The sequence below is a fragment of the Callospermophilus lateralis genome, chromosome 5, assembly GCF_048772815.1.
Source record: "Callospermophilus lateralis isolate mCalLat2 chromosome 5, mCalLat2.hap1, whole genome shotgun sequence".
In the NCBI taxonomy this organism is placed as follows: Eukaryota; Metazoa; Chordata; class Mammalia; order Rodentia; family Sciuridae; genus Callospermophilus; species Callospermophilus lateralis.
The window spans coordinates 44503526-44520499 of NC_135309.1; the positions used below are offsets into that span (position 1 = coordinate 44503526).

General features: G+C 36.4%; 1 protein-coding gene across 2 annotated transcripts; it reads left to right on the plus strand.

The window, feature by feature from the left end:
* The first annotated feature begins 8430 nt into the window (after positions 1–8430).
* LOC143399147 (F-box/LRR-repeat protein 21) lies at positions 8431–16488 on the plus strand. 2 transcript variants are annotated; one of them, XM_076855865.1, is made up of 4 exons: positions 8431–8796; positions 13312–13434; positions 15308–15479; positions 15845–16488. In XM_076855865.1, the coding sequence occupies exons 1-4, from the start codon at positions 8431–8433 to the stop codon at positions 16486–16488; spliced, it is 1305 nt and encodes a 434-aa protein (XP_076711980.1). The 2 variants fall into 2 exon arrangements, with proteins under 2 accessions (XP_076711980.1, XP_076711981.1); XM_076855866.1 differs by having other exon boundaries at positions 8557–8652.
* Positions 16489–16974: the final 486 nt, after the last annotated feature.

The window sequence follows — 16974 nt, forward strand, 5'->3', positions numbered from 1 at the left end:
ACACACACACACACACACTACTGGTGGGAATGGAAGTTGTCTAACTCTTGGGAAATACATTGGCAGTCTTTTTAAAAAGTTACAAACATATACCTATATATCATCCTTAAAGAAAAAGAGGACAGCAAAAACCATGCGCCTCAATGATCCCTTTCTGTTTCCTAAAACCTAACCATCCAGTTAAGGGAATAATGAGAACAAACCAGGGCCAGAATGTCCAGACGCATATTATCTTTTTTTTTTTTTTTTTTTTTTGTACTAGGGATTGAATCCAAGGGTGCTCAACCACTGGGCCACATTTTTAGTTTTTATTTTGAGACAGGGTCTCACTAGGTTGCTTACAGCCTCACTAAGCTGCTGAGGCAGGCTTGAAATATGTAGGTCCTCCTGCTTCAGCCTCCTGAGTTGCTGGGGATTACGGGCATGCACCACCATGCCAGCCCAGACACAAATTATCTTGAAGGACCCTGGCTTTCTCCTATGCACACTGGAAACTAGGGAAAGTGAGTGCCATCTGTGTGAATGTATGCTAGGATAGTTGTTCCTTGGTATACTAGTCATATAAACAAACTAAGCAAGGTGATGCTAACAATGTTACTGCTTCTGCCGGGTAACATGGAAAAAGTCCTCTTCACAGTGGCAACTGCAACAAACTGAGGACACTATGGAAAGTTATGTGTCACTTGCCAATCTAACCACCACAGGAAAAAATGCCATGAGGGAGAGGAGGTACTACTTGGTGGAGCAGCTTTAGTTGCAGAGGTGCTATCTGTTCCACATATCACCACTGGACCTTGCCAATAAGCATTTCTCCATTAAAACATTATGCTTCATACATTATATCTGGATATTTTCTTTGATCTTTCAGCAGCCTATCCCACTGCTCCGGCAGCTATTCCACTCCTATGTACAGTATATGTCCATAAAAATATAACATATAAACAAAGTGTATGTCCATGCAAAAAATGTAAACAATAGCCTGGTGCAGTAGCCTACACCTGTAATCCCAGTTGCTCAGGAGGCTGCGACAGGAGGACTGCAAGTTCAAAGCCAGCCTCAGCAACTTAGACCCTAAGCAAGTTAGTGAGACTCTGTCACAAAATAAAAAATAAAAAGGGCTGAAGATGTTGTTCAGTGGTTAAGTGCCCCTGGGTTCAATCCCCAGGGCAAAAAGAAAAAAAAAAAAAAGTAAACAGTAATCTCCACAGCAGCAGTTATCAGGTGAATGTATAAACAAACTGTCATATATGCATACAATAAAGTAATACTCAGCAATAAAAAAAGAGAATGATACACGCAACAACATAGGTACATCTCAAAACAATTATGATTAGTACAAAAAGTCAGACAAAAAAGTACACACTGTATTATTCAACTTATGTAATAGGAAATACAAACTAATCTCTAATATCAGGAAGCAAGTAGGGGAGAAGTCTGAAACAGGAATTAGAGAAGGACAGAAGGACATACGGAAATTTGGGGAAGATGTGTCAACTGTATGTTTACTATCTTAATTGCACAGATGTTATCAAGGGTGTCAAAACTGGTCAAATTATATCCTTTAGCTGTGTACAATTTGTTTTGCCAATTATACATCACCAAAACTGTTCATAGAAAGTATATGTGGCATCTGTGTATGTCCCTATGGAACTATGTCCTGATGTATTAAGCAAGAGGGGAAATTCTTTACATATAGTTTGATCTCATATTTTGAAAAAATAATAAGACAGTTTGAAAATCTTTAGCTCTCGCTATATACTTATGTATTGGAAGGTTGATAGTTTGCCCAAGGAACTATCGCAGTGATTATCTCTGAGGTGTGGCACTTGACAGGAAGTGATATAGACATGTTTAACACTGAGCTGCTATCACTTCTGATAAAGTCATAAAGTCACTTTGATAAAAACCTGAAAGTTTCCTTTCAGGTTTCTTGTATGTTGATAAAGGGACTCGCTTTTTGGTCAGTCTAAGTTCAAGACAATGGAATGGGTCAATTCACTTCTTTCTGGAGAGAACAGACATCTATTTGTCCTGATAAGTGGTCCCAAAAATTTAGCTGAAGACTCAGGAAACTCCCCGCTAGTCACCTTTGGCGTGTCCTGGAACCTCAGCAAACCTTCAAGTAACACAACCGACGAAGAAAAGCGAGAGCAGGAAAGTCCACACCCTCCCAAGTCCACGTCTTCCCTGAGGCGCTAACTAGACGCGTGCGCAGTGGTCTGGGGGGCTCTTGGGGGCGGGGCGATGAGAAGGGGGCGGGGCGCGGGGCGGGACTGTGGGGCGCTCGCCGCGCCTAGAGGTCCGGAGCCCGGAGACGCGTCCGAGGCCCTGTAGCCTGAGGGCTTGGCCACGCCCACGCTCTCCTGGCGCGGCTACCTGGGCTCGCGCTGTTGCTACGGCGGGAATCTGGGAGGCGCAGCGTAACGCCCTCGTTATATGTTTAAAGGTAGCATTTTCTTCGGTGAGCTTTGGGAGGGGCCGGCCCCGGCGATGCCGCGGGCGGTGGCGACTCGGGGAAGGAGGCGCCCGCGACAGGGTCCGAGCACTTCCTGAGGGGTGCGGGAGGCGTGGCCTCGCGTCGGTGCCTACGTCAGGCAGGTCTGGGTTTGCTGGACTTCCCCCTGCAGCTACCCTACGGCCCACGGAACCCGGCCGGCTCAGGGAAAACTGAGGCTTTGATTTCGCCTCGGGCTCGGGTGGTTTGCGCGTGTACGGCCCTCAGGTTGTTGTTTTCATTATATATATATATAATTTTTTTTTTTTTTTTTTTTTTTTTTAATGCAGTGCTAGGCACTTGACCCAGGCCAGCCTGATTCGGTCACATGTTTACTGTTTGGAAGGTAAGACTGAAAAGGATTTCATCTTCACCTCCTCTTTCAAGCCTGCATGCGTTGTTGTTTGAATATATGCAGTCGCTGAAAAATGCTTGAGTTTTTCAAGAGGCTGCACGTGCACGACTTCTTGCAGTATTGTAGTTCATTGGACTATAGTGTGAGAAAGTTTTTATTTGCCTCAAAGAAATGTCGGAAAGAAAAAGTAGACTCTGGCCCTTCCTGTGAGTTGAAAGAATCTATATGCTTTAAGGTTTGCTGATTTGTGTATTGAATAGGAATGCCTCTTAAGAAATTTTCCCCAAAATACGAAATTGAAGCATAAATTCTAGTTATTGTCTCCCAGAAAAACGTTGCAAAATCACTTATAGAATCCCTTGCATTAATGGGTAGAGCCCATGGTGTCCTTGGTACTATGGGGGGTCTCTGACCCATTTCAGAAAACCTCCCCGCAGAGAGCCTGGCTGGGTGTCCCCACTGCCGTTTCTCTTCCAGAGTCAGGGAGCAGAGGTTGGGAAGACAGTGGAGCAGGGAGTAGCTGTCTCAGTGCCCCCATTCAGGGATTTTTAACAGATTGCCCACTTCAAGTTATTTGCAGCCCTCTCCTTGCATCTCACAAGTTGTTTCAATCCAATTGTATTTTGCAAACTTCAATCTTCATGTGATTTATTTAAAATAAACTATTTTACTTTAGAGCTTTATTCTAAAATAACAACATTTATTTTTAAGGAAATATATATTAAGATACCACAGTCTTGCAAGCGTAGAAAATTACTAATCAATAAGGCAACTGCTTTGTGAAAGAGTTGTTTGACATCATCAGTGCTTTTTAACTTTTGTCTCTTTGAAACCAGATAATAATTTCATTTCATTTTATTTATTATTATTACTTTTTGTACTGGAGATTGAACTCAGGGTTCTTAACTACTGAACCACACCCCCAGCCCTTTATATTTCTTAATTGGAGACAGGATCTCACTAATACTTTTAATATTTTTTTTAATTGTGGCTTTTAGACTTAGAAGGGAACTTAGAGGCCATGTGGTCCACAAAGAACATAAACCTTTTTGATAACTTCACCAATAAATTTTGTTTTGTCTTCTGGGTAGCAGTCTGATTTCTTAGCATGCCACTTTAGAAAGTAGATTAAATTTTTAAAGGACATTTGATAATTATTTCTTCTCTCTAGGTATGGTGATGGATCCCAGGGGCATTTTATCACTGTTATACCCCGAGGTCTTTTAATTTTTTATTTTGAGATAAGTCTTCACTATATTGCCCAGGCTGGCCTCAAACTCAGGGTCTTTTTGTCTCAGCATCCACAGTAGCTGGGATTACAGGGAAGAACTGTTACACCTGGCTTGATAATTATTTGTGTTCATTTTCATCTTGCTGTTTCTAACGACTTTGGGGATAGTTTTTAATTGTTATGCTGTTATCTGTAGTATTTACATATTATTTTTATTGTTATGATAATTGAAAACTTGAGACTTTTTGAAGTATCTTTTTTGAATTCTTTTAGACTATTGAGAAGAGGCTGATGATGGTTCTGAAGACAGTTGCTTCCATTGCTGCTGCCAGGTTGGCTCTGGACATTCAATTAGTCTCCCATCTAATCTGACTTTGATAATGTTGCCCTCAGATCTCTGTGGGAGATTTATTAGAAACTTGTAGAGGATCCAAAGCAAGAGGCCAGGAGGGGTTGGGAAGGAGAGTTAGATAACAGGTAAGATAGAAGGAACAAGTTCTAGTGTTTCATAGCACAGTGGGTAACTGTAGTTCACAATAACATGTTACATTTTAAGGAGAACTAGAGAGAGGAGCTCAAAGACTCCAAACACAAAGAAATAATAAGGAAATAGAAATGCTTATTACCCTGACTTGTTCAGTACATGTTTAATATGTGTTAAAATATTACAGTGAACCCCATAAAAAATATTAGTATCATATATTCATAAATTTAAAAAAAATAAAAATAATGTTCTACAGACACAGGAATTAGCCATATTTTTGAGTCAGTAGAAAAGTTTCTTCACTAAATGTCATCTGTCCCAGGCCATACATGTCATTGGACTTGTCTTGCTCATATTTGTGGTGTTTCTCTGGAAGTGTGTCTGATAATTCCTTTCACCCTTCTTCATAGAATGTTAAGGAGGAGGAGCCACGTTGCCATTGTTGGTAAAGAATGGTTTGGCTAATGGTAGAACAGATGGCAGTGGGGACACCAGATTGTAAATATTGAGCCCAAGTTCATTCTCCCTGTCTGTCCTTCAAAGCTCTACTTTGGGAGTAGAATTCAGAGACAAATTGAGAAATGAAGGGTGGTAGAAAGTAGAGATTTACCAGTCTTTAGTGTATCAATAAGATTGCCTCATCTATTTCCTCTACGTAGTTGAGTTTGGTTTACAAAAGTAAGAGATATTGGTTTATTTTACTAGACAGCATTTATCCTTGTAACCAAGGCCATAGGTTTTATCTTGGGAGAGACCTGTTCTTAATTTCAGTTTTTATAGACTTTGATCCTAACTCTGACAGTCAGTTTGCCTGAAATTGGTCAGTCTCAAGAGTATTAATGAATCAATACCACATCTTTCAATATAATTGAAACATTGAAAAAAAATTCAGAAGCATATGTTCCATTAATAGGAGACAAAAATATATTTATATTGGAATGATAAAGTAATAAAAGTTATGTTTCTGCCTATTTCATTATTGTAACATGCTGCTGAAAACTGGAACTGAAATATTTATATAATCAATAAACAAATATTGTCGTGAACTACCTTAAACTTTTTGTAGTGTCTCTGCATAGATATTAATTAGAATGTGAATCTTCGGAGCTCTTTGACTGCTTGATCCATAGCCTTAGTAGAGTTTAAAGTGTAATTTTTAGCAAGTATTGCAATATTTCCACTAACCAGGCTATTTTTAATGGTCAAAGATAGTTTGGGAATTAATAGTTTCCTAACAGAATTCTACCATGTACACAAATGTATATAAATAACCTAAGCATAAAAATTATTGGATATTGACTTATATATTCTGATGAATGTGTTTTTGGTTTTGTTGTTGTTGTTGTTGTTGTTGTTGTGTTTTTTGTATTTTGTCAAAACAGGAAGTGAAGTCAAATGGATATTGGTGAGTACTCTGCAACAGCAGGTGCCTCACTTTATTGGTTCAGAGTCAGCCGTAATTTGGAAGCCTTCTTTAGGTAAGAAAGTCTCAAAAAAGAAACTATGTATTTCTTTAGCTTTAAAAAGAAATGATCTTCTGTCAAATGATTCTACATGTTTAGGCTAGAATTTTTATACCAGGGTTTTCAAGGTATAAAAATTTGTTCTGCATTCTAAAATATATTTTATTGATGCACATAGCTATAAATTTGTTTTTATGAAGATTATAATTTTTGGATGAAAATTAATGCAACAAGGAAAATGAAATCAAAATGTTAATTTTACTAAATTATTGGTATTACTGTCATATCCTTTAATAGTTTATGGTGATTCTTCTATCATTAAAATGGTAATTTAGTAATTTTTTTTGGGGGGGGGTACTGGGGATTAAACCCAGGGGCATTTAACACTGACCACATCCCCAGCCATTTTTAAAGTATTTTGTTTAGGGACAGGGTCTCACTGAGTTGCTAAGTGCCTCACTAAGTTGCTAAGGCTGGCTTTGAACTCAAAATCCTCCTGCCTCAGCCTTTTGAGCCACTGAAATTATAGTTGTTCGCTACCCATGCCCAGCTAATTTAGTGATTTTTATCAAATAATTTTAACCATCCATGTTACATAAATTATATTTAAGTATATAACACAATCCTGTTTAGAGAATTACAAAGTGGTTTTCTAACCTGGCTTTGGGTGAAGTCTTTGTTTTTTGTTTGACTTCACTGATTTTCTGGTACAGGATTCTATTAGGGGCAATTTTTCTTTGGTAATAATTTAGTGAAATTTTAACTATGTATTTTGTAGGTTGCCAAATGAAACAGTACAAGCAAAATGTTAATGAGTGTTCTCAGCATCTGAATTTAGAATCCAGCTTCTATTCCTTTACATTACTATTATAGATAACTAGCATTAAAGAGTAGATTAGTAACATTTGCTTTGAACTATTGATAGTCAGCAGTTTCATGTATTTTACATTGAATTGCTAGTTTCAAAGTTGTGCATGTAACTAGTTTAGCCAAACTAAAATATATATAGTAGCTTTTCTAATGCTTGGGATATAGCTTTGCAACTATTCTTGTTTTGGTTTTCCAAATCCTAAAGATAATTTCATTTTGTTTAGTAACTTTATAGGTCAATCCTGCTTCTGGGATCCAACTCTATGTTGTGGTTAAGAAATGTTTTATATCAGACAGAGTGACTCACAAGACAGATATATTTACACATTAAATAACTATTTCATTAGATTTAAAGGTATGTTTCAATTATGAAATTGAATCTTCTATATATAGAGTCCTAACTTTGAGGGGTAAAAGAAATGATTAAATAGTTAACTAGAATTAAATGCAGTTCAAAACCACCCTTACCATTATTTTGCCTTGTAAATAATTGTATACTTGAGATTCTCAGGTAAAGTATATGTAGAAAATGACCATATATATTTAGATATATCTAAACTTCAAATTTGTTGTAACTTAGTTGCATCCCAGGCTGGCTAATACCTAGAGATCCAGCATTTCTTTTTGTGGGGAGTGAAGAACACCTGCTCACTTGCTGTTTATCTTTGACTGAAGAGGATCTGATGTATTGCTTACATTGACCCTGCTGTATCCATCTTTCCTAGAGCTTGTGTGTCCCAGCTGTCATCTGAAAATTATTGTAGATTATTTGACTTTTTGTTAGAATTGTACTTTGACATAGAAATAAAAATAGTTCAGAAAAATGAAATTTTAATATAGCAATACAGACTGCAATACTTATTTGAGCACTTACTGTGTGCTGTCACACTAAGTGCTTTAATCCTCACAACAATTTTATTAGCTGGGTATTGCTGTAATCCTTTATTTGCAGCTGAGAAAACTGAGGCTTCAAGTAATTATCTCTGACAAGATTACTGATTAGTGAGTGGCATAGCTGAGACTTATCTAGACTTACTTTCCATTATGTTGTCCTGTCTTCCAGACCTCTCAGGAGTTCTTAGCAAAATTGCAGTGTGATGCTTCTTCCTTTATAGGAGTAGTATGATATAGTAATTGACCAGAAAAAAAAACAAAAACAAAAACAAAAACAAAACCTGGGATATATGCTGCTTCCTTAGATGTTTTCTCTTGTAATATTCCTCAACCACTTCTCCCACATGCTAACTCAGTCCATACTCTTTTCTTCCACTGTGTCTTGTTCCAACTTCAGTCATATAGTTTATCAATGCTTTTCCCCCATGTGATCATAGCTTTGAGAATAAATTTACGCTTATTTATCTCTATCCCTAGGGCAAAGCAGCATTTATCAATGCATGAAGGTGGAATATTATTACTAAAATTGTGTTATTTAATTATTTTCATTTTATAATATGATTCTGTACAATTAAATTGCAAATAGTTGATAGAAATGTGAAAAAGATCAAACACTTAACATTTTCTAATGTTTACAGAATGAAGAGGAACAATTTCTCTGTTGTGAATAAAATTGTCCAGTCTTCACCAGCAGTGAAACAGCCCAAACTTGGGTTCTGCTCTTCTCTAAAACAGACTCAAGTGTCCACTGTTGTTCTCGACTGGGGGAATCTGCCTCACCATGTGGTATTACGAATTTTTCAGTATCTTCCTTTAATAGATCGGGCCCGAGCATCTTCAGTGTGTAGGAGATGGAATGAGGTGTTTCATATTCCTGACCTTTGGAGAAGGTTTGAATTTGAACTGAACCAATCAGCTACTTCATATTTTAGGTCTACTCATCCTGATCTCATTCAGCAGATCATTAAAAAGCATGCTGTACATCTTCAGTATGTCAGTTTTAAGGTAAGAAAAATAAGCACTATAGAAAAACTGGCTTATATACTGTGTTAGCTTTTTGTTTGCATATTTCATTTTTTGGTGATTTATAATTATATATAATAGTGGGAATCATTTTGCCTTATTTGTACATGCATATAACATAATTTGATCAATCTCATTACCAAGTACCTTCCCTTCCGCTCCTCTCTTCCCTCTCCTGTCAGCTTGCTCTACCCATCCATTACTACTATTGTTATTTTAATTAGTGTGTTATAAAAAAATAGAGAAATGCAGAATTCATTATGGTATAGTCGTACATGACATGGATATAACATAAATGGTAGATTTTGTTTTCTAGTTCTTCCCCATGTCCATTCTTATCTCTCCATCTCAGTTTCCTCCCTCTATTCTATTGGTCTTCTATTTTTGTGAGATTACCCCCTCCTTTTTTTTTTACTTTTTTATCTTCTCTCTCTAGCTATTGCATATGAAAGAAAAACATTTGAATCTTGACTTTCTAAGTGTGTATATTTCACTCATCATGTTCTCCATTTCTATCCATTTACTTTAAAATAAAATTTCATTCTTCTTCATGGCAGAGTAAAACTCCATTGTGTATATATACCACATTTTCTTTATCAGTTCATCTGTTTACAGGCACGTAGGATAATTCCATAACCTGGCTATTGTGAAATGTGCTGCTATAAACATTGGTGTGCATGTATCACTATACTGTTTAGATCTTCTGGATAAATACCAAGGAATGGGATACCTGAGTGGTTCTATTCCTAGTACTTTGAGGAATCTTGATGCTGCTTTTCAAAGTGGTTGTACTAATTTGCATTGCTTCCAACAAAGTGTACCTTTTCCCCACCTCCTCGCCAGCAATTATTGTTCTTTGTACTCTTGATGTCTGCCTTTCTAACTGGACTGAGATGAAATCTCAGTGTAGTTTTGATTAGCATTTCCCTAATTGCAAAGGATGTTGAACGTTTTTTTTTTATATATATATATTTGTTGGCCATTCATATTTCTTTTTTTTGAGACTGTTTACATTCAGAGTTATTGTGAAAAGATGTTTAGTATTTTCTGTTACTTTCATTGATTCACATATTTAATTTAGTCTTAATTTTCATTTGCTTAATTACTAGCAAGCTTCATCCATTTGAGGGCTGTGGGGTTTGTTTTTGAGTTTTTTTGAGTATAGTTTAAAGTAATTTCTGTCATGCTGGCATAGTGGTTATGAATTATTTTAATTTATCCTTATTGTGAAAAGTTTTTATTCTTAAATTATGAATGATTGCTTTCCTGGATATAATAATAATGATGGTAATTGTTTTCTTTCAGAGCTTAGATTACCTCATTCCAAGCCCTCCTGGATTTGAGAGTATGAGCTGAGAAGGAGAAATGAGCCTTATTGTTTACCTCTGCATGTGTGACTTAACATTTTCCTCCTGTGACTTTTAATATTTTATACTTATTCTCTGTTAGGCATTTTGATGTGCCTTGAAGGTGGTTTTTTTTTTAAATCTGTCTATTTGAGGATCTATTTGCCTCTTATATGGACGTCTATCTTATTCCTAAGATTTGGAGAATTTTCTGCTGTAGTTTCATTGAAAATGTTCTAAATGCCATTAGCCTGTATCTCCATGCCTTCTTCCCAATCTCAATGACTCTTAAGTCTTTTAATGTTTTTCCAGAGTTCTTGTATATTATTTTTTTAAAAAATTTCTTTTAGAGTTGTAGATGGACAGTGTGCCTTATTTGGTTTATTTATTTTTATGTGTTGCTAAGCATCAAACCCAGGGCCTCACATATGCTAGACAATATACAGCCTTAGCCCCAGTTCTTGTATATTTGACTATGTTCTTTTTTTCTTACTGCATACTAAGTATTCAAGTTCATATACCCTGTCTCTGAGGCCTGAAGTTCTGTGGATTTATTGTGTCTTTTTTTCATTTCCAGGATTTCTGTTTGGTTTCATTTCAAATCTTTTTCTCTTTATTGAAATGGATTTTCTACTATTGTGTTTGCTCTCTTAATTCATTCCTTAGGTCTTCTTTTGTTCATTAATCATTTTAATAATCAATTTTTGTAATTTTTTTGGAGTTTTATCCCCTTTAGTATGTATGGATTCCTTTGTTGGGGGATTATAATTTGGAGGGATCCTTGTGTGCCTGTTTCCTTACATTTTTTAGAGGTCTTAGACTTGCACATCTGTTAAGATGGATTCCTCCTTCTTTTTTATGAGAGAGTCCTTTAGTATGTAGTTATCTCTTTTGGAGTAAGTCCTGGGTTGTTGGTATTTCTTAGCTTCAACACATAGGCTCAGTGTATTCCATGGGTTAATTTCAACTGCCAGTGCCTCTCACTTTGCCTCTACTGAACTGCTGATTTAAGTCACTCTTGGAGAGCTGCTGTAACACTGTGGATTCCTCTCAGTCATCATTTTGAAACTTCTCTGGTTTTGCTGTAGGAGCATATGTCCAATAGTGAAATCTGAGGGCCACCCTCTGTCCATTCCTGCTTGGTACCTGGTTGTTAATTGTGGGTTGTTGTCTCGCCTCTTCTATGTGTTAAAGTATCATTGAATCCTGAGTGGACTTAGATTATATATGAAGCAAGATATACTGTCACTTGGCTGGATTGTGGATTTGGTTAAGAAGCAGAGTCTCCACCCCCTGAACTCAGTCGTATCTCAATCACTTCCCAGAAAGGCATGAAACGAAAAACAGCAGGAAATGTTATACAGCATTAAAATAAATGTCTGTTGCCTACTATGACATCTACAACAACAATTACCACAAAAATAGGAATAACAGGGTCAGCAGTTAACAATAAGTAGTCATAAACTAGATCTAGCATTAAAGTAAACAGCAGGTGTCAACTGGCCATCCACAGGACTAATACCTATAATGATGTAAATGGTGAGGACAGCAATTGCATAAACTAAATATAAACTAGTTCTAAAAGATGACAAAATTGCAGTTCATTAAGAGAAAAGAAAATGAGTATGAAGGCAATAGAAAGTTTAAAATATTCAGAAAGTGAACAGAGGAGGAGAGGGGCAGCAAGTGACAGAGGAGTAAAGAATAACTAAAAGAAGCAAAATAGTGAACAAGAGATTAGCTATTAAATGGAGAAGAAAGGAGAGAAAGGGTAACAAGAAAAAAAAAAAGCAAAAACAACCAAATAAATTAAAAAATCAAAGCAAAACAAAAAAATCAGGACAGTTCTAAATGAGAATTTCCAGTGGTGGGGTTTGGAGATTAGCTCTGACCATAACTTTGGAACTTTGTCAAGTGGTATCTGCTACAGAGAAATTGGATCCACACAACCTGGAGCTGGGCAGATGCTGATCTCTGCTGGGCTTCTGAATCTCAGGGGCCTCCGAAGAACTCCACTCACAGGGCAGGGTGACTAACCCTCCACAGGTCTTGCAAGGTGGTTCCTGGATCAGATTGTATAATTGTACCTGCCTCTCCAGCTTCTGGATTCTCCCCAGCTTCTGGATTCTCCCCAGCTGGTCATGTGAGCTGCCAGACACAAAGGGAAAGTGAGCCACACTCCCTCAGTATCCCCACCCTGAATTGCCTTGAGCACAAGCCTCTCTGTGCCCATTTCAGTTGTGCCCCTCCAGGCATCATCTAGGCCCCACAGCAGCATGGCAGTATTTCTTATGGTCTTCTGAGCTCCCATAGCAGCAAGCCTAGCTTGCCTGCCTCAGGATGGCTCCCTGCCTCAGCTCTCCACTCGCCAGTCCAGAAACATGGAGTACTTTTTAAACACACGCACTGTGCAGCTCTGGTTTAGCTGAGTTCAGACCAGTTCTCCATTCTATTGGTTTTCCCACACCTGATTTGTTCACTGTTTCTTTGTCACCCTGCCTGTGTCCTTGTTCCTTCAGTGATGAACTGGTGCCACTGGCCTGGCTCCAAAGTGATTTTTCTTGTCCTTTGTGCAAAGCACATGAATTTCTATGTTTCTGTCATTCTCTTACTGTCTCATATTGAATTTCAGTGAATTCCCTTTGTCACCCACCTCCCTGAGAAGTAGTACTCTGGCTGCTTAACTCCAGAACCATGGAGCACTGGAAAATCACCTTCTTCTAATCTGCCATCTTTTCTTCTACCTGTTAACAACCAACATCCATTTTGTATATCTAGATCCTTCTCTGGAAGTACTTTGAGTTTTGCAGAAATTTTAATCTCAAAAATTTTCTAGTTTTTCTCTAGCAACTGAATAGATTGAAATATAGCACTTGGATTATAACTGACTAACTTACACCTCAGTTGTATTCATTTGGATGCTATTATTGAAATTTAGGTAATTATAAAAGATTTGAAAATATGAACTAGTTGGCAAGTTGATTTGTCATTGCATCTGTTTCTTACCTTTTAATCTGAGACATTTTATGTAAAGAAATATTCATCTGTATTGATTAAATGGATAAATAAAATTGTACAGTTGAATTTTATTAAATATATTTCCAATAACTCTGAAATTTAGGAAATTCAGATTTAAAAATTGTCTTTGTAGGTTGATAGTAGTACTGAGTCAGCAGAAGCTGCCTGTGATATACTTTCTCAGCTGGTAAATTGTTCTATCCAGACCTTGGGACTGATTTCAACAGCTAAACCAAGTTTTATGAATGTGTCGAAGGTAAGGATACTGTGTTTTTTGTGGGTACATACTAAAATTCTTAAATATTGCCAAACTAGGTGAAAAATAATTCTTTACCTAAAGACAGACCACATCCTACTTCTAAAAGATACACAGGATACCCTATTCAGAAACCCTGAAAAAATGGGGAATTTGGCATTGAGATAATAGAATAATAGAAATAATCAGATAAAAACTTATTGGTTCTGCCTAGGTATTTCCTTGTTTATGATCTGTAGAATCAGATTAGTCTGAAATGCTTCTTCAAAAGCTGCTGTTGCACATCAGCTTCCAGGGCCAGCTTCTAGGTGAGCTGATGCAGTCACCAGAGCAGACACCAAATTTTAAAGTAAGTTTTGTGACTGCTGTCAAGGTTGAGGATCTCTATGATATCTGGGTGTTTTTTGCTGGCAAACTAAGGAAAAATAAGATAAAATTGCAGCATTTTACTAAGCATAAAAAGTGCTAAACAAATACATTGTTATTGTAGTGATATATGGACTCTAAACAGCCTTTTAGACTAAAGTAGCTAATTAGGAGTTGATTAAGGGAAAAATGAACCTCATATTTCTTAAAAAATAGTGGTATGTTTATATTTCTCTAATAATTTGACACCATAAAATCTAATAGAGGCCTCGCCCAGCTCCCTCTGAAAATTTGTGTGAACCAATTTATAATCAGTGTTTTCTTATAAATGAATTTGCATTTTTAACCAGTTTGGTCAACCTAATAGGAACAATAAAATCATTAGTAGGTTCTATTAATGTTGAAAATTGATTTTAAAAAAGGAAAAGTGATCATGCCTGAATTTGAGTTCCAAACTTTCTATCTTTACCAGAAAACAGTGCATCTGAAACCTTGTGGAATTGTTTTCATTTTGAAAACTATAAATAAAATTTAATTTATAAGTCTTTAAGACATATAAAGGTTTGGAATTACTTTGTTTAGATAATTTGTTAGGAAGACCATGTCAGTGAAGAATGTGTCATCCATCTAACCATTCATTTTCTTAACAACTGTTTATTGACCATCTATTATATGTCACATGCTATTTTAGGTCTTGAAATATGGAAGTGTATAAAACATAAAATTTCTATTTCTTTAGGGCAGGAGTTGAAAAGGTCCAAAGAATAAATATTTCAGGCCTTGAGGGCCATATAGTTCTGCCTCAGACACTCAGCTCCGGTATGGCAGTGTAAGGCCAACACAGACAGCACATAATGAAGGGGCAGGACTGCGTGCCAGGCAGACTTTATCCATGGACACTGAAATCTGAGTTTCATGTAGTTTTCACATTACAAAATAATTTTTTTCAATCTTTTAAAAACAAAAACTTCTTAAGTCACAAATCATAGAAAGACTGTGGGCTGAATTTGGTGGTCCATAATTTGACAACTCCTACTCTAGGAAATTAATATAATTGTATCTTTTTTTTTTAAAGAGAGAGAGAGAGAATTTTAATATTTATTTTTCAGTTTTTGGCGGACACAACATCTTTGTATATGGTGCTGAGGATCAAACCCGGGCTGCACGAATGCCAGGCGAGCGCGCTACCGCCTGAGCCACATCCCCAGCCCAAATTGTATCTTTTTAATATTGAACACCAAATTCTTAAGGTTGAAAATAACAACAGCAAGGCCTGTTCTATGAAATTTTTGAAATTTCTCCCTTTCTCACCATTTCATTTACTAATTATGAAAGTATAAATCTACATTTTGTTATAATGAAAATTTCTTCTACTAGTTAATGGTACTGTGAATAATAGTAATATGTGATTGTTTGCATTTATTGACATAGCTTTAATGAATTATTTGATTTGAAGCTGTAGACTTTTAAATAATGTTTTCATAATTTTTTTCTTATGCCCTGCCAGGCTCATTTTGTCTCAGCACTTACAGTTGTGTTTGTCAATTCAAAATCATTATCATCAATCAAAATCGAAGACACACCAGTGGATGATCCTTCATTGAAGATTCTTGTTGCCAATAACAGTGATACTCTAAGACTCCTAAAAATGAGTAGCTGTCCTCATGTTTCATCTGATGGTAGTTTATATTTTTTATAAATAAAATTATGTTTTATCATAGCAATGATAACAGTATAATTTCTTATTGAAAATTACAGGCTTATGAAACCTAACTCATTAATTTTATTCAAATAAGTCAATCTGTAAGCTGGATATAGTTTAAATTGCTTATCCTGAGAATATTTTAATTACATTATATATTCAACCACATAAATATAGACTTTGTATTATATGTATAATCCTGTTTCTTGGCAACCATCTCGGAAATCGTTAGGTATCTGTTGTGTAGCAAATAGTAAATGCTATCAAATTTAAGTTTACAAAGCATTATGTTAGTATCAATATGATTATTTGTTCTTAAGAATTTTCCCCCATTTTCCACAGGAATCCTTTGTGTAGCTGACCATTGTCAAGGCCTTAAAGAGCTGGCGCTGAATTATTACATTCTAAGTGATGAACTTCTCCTGGCACTTTCGAGCGAGACTCATGTTAACCTTGAGCATCTTCGAATTGATGTTGTAAGTGAAAACCCTGGACAGATTGAATTTCATCCTATTAAAAAGCACAGTTGGGATGCACTTATTAAACACTCCCCTGGAGTTAATGTTGTTATGTACTTCTTTTTATATGAAGAAGAATTTGAGCCGTTCTTCAAAGAAGAAACCCCAGTTACTCACCTTTATTTTGGTCGTTCAGTAAGCAAAGCTATTCTAGGACAGATAGGTCTTAACTGCCCACGACTAATTGAGTTAGTGGTGTGTGCTAATGGTCTTCAGCCTCTTGATAATGAGCTTATCTGTATTGCCCAACACTGTAAAAATTTAACAGCTTTGGGCCTCAGTGAGTGTGAAGTTAGCTGCAGTGCATTCGTTGAGTTTGTCAGACTCTGTGGGAGAAGATTAACCCATCTCTCTATCATGGAAGAAGTTCTGATCCCTGATGACAAATATAGCCTCGATGACGTTCATACTGAAGTCTCAAAGTACCTGGGGAGAGTGTGGTTCCCTGATGTGATGCCTATCTGGTGACCAACTACCAAAGATTCTGAACATTTTAAATAATCAATAAGATTAGCTGCTTTCTGTCTATGCAAATGTAAACTTTAAGATGTGTAGCCTAAATATTTTAGGTTAAATATTTTATTGTTTGCAAACTGTCTTATTGGATTACTGCAGAATCATGTGAAAAAGTATAAGAAATGTCAGTAACCAGAAATCTTTGTCAACAGAGCATAGACACTATAGATTAGCTGGTTGATAGGTTAGGGCTAAAAACTGAATAGATTCTTCCCCCTTCCTTGAAGGCATATTTTAGCTTACTAAGTAAATTTATAATGTTAAACTTGGATCTCTTCAGTTATGCCTTTTACTTTATACTTCATATTGCTTTAATTGTATCTGGTTCCTCTTGGTACTAATACATTTTACAAAATATGTAGTATTAAAAATTAGAGTAAAATCAAAATATAAATACAGAAGTTTAATTTATTATATTTATACAAATTTTAGCACTCT

Coding starts and splice junctions, on each gene's coding strand:
- LOC143399147 (XM_076855865.1), top strand. CDS start 8,431: ATGAAGAGGAACAATTTCTCTGTTGTGAATAAAATTGTCCAGTCTTCA. Junction 8,797..13,311: donor TTCAGTATGTCAGTTTTAAG/GTAAGAAAAATA, acceptor TTGTCTTTGTAG/GTTGATAGTAGTACTGAGTC. Junction 15,480..15,844: donor TCCTCATGTTTCATCTGATG/GTAGTTTATATT, acceptor CATTTTCCACAG/GAATCCTTTGTGTAGCTGAC.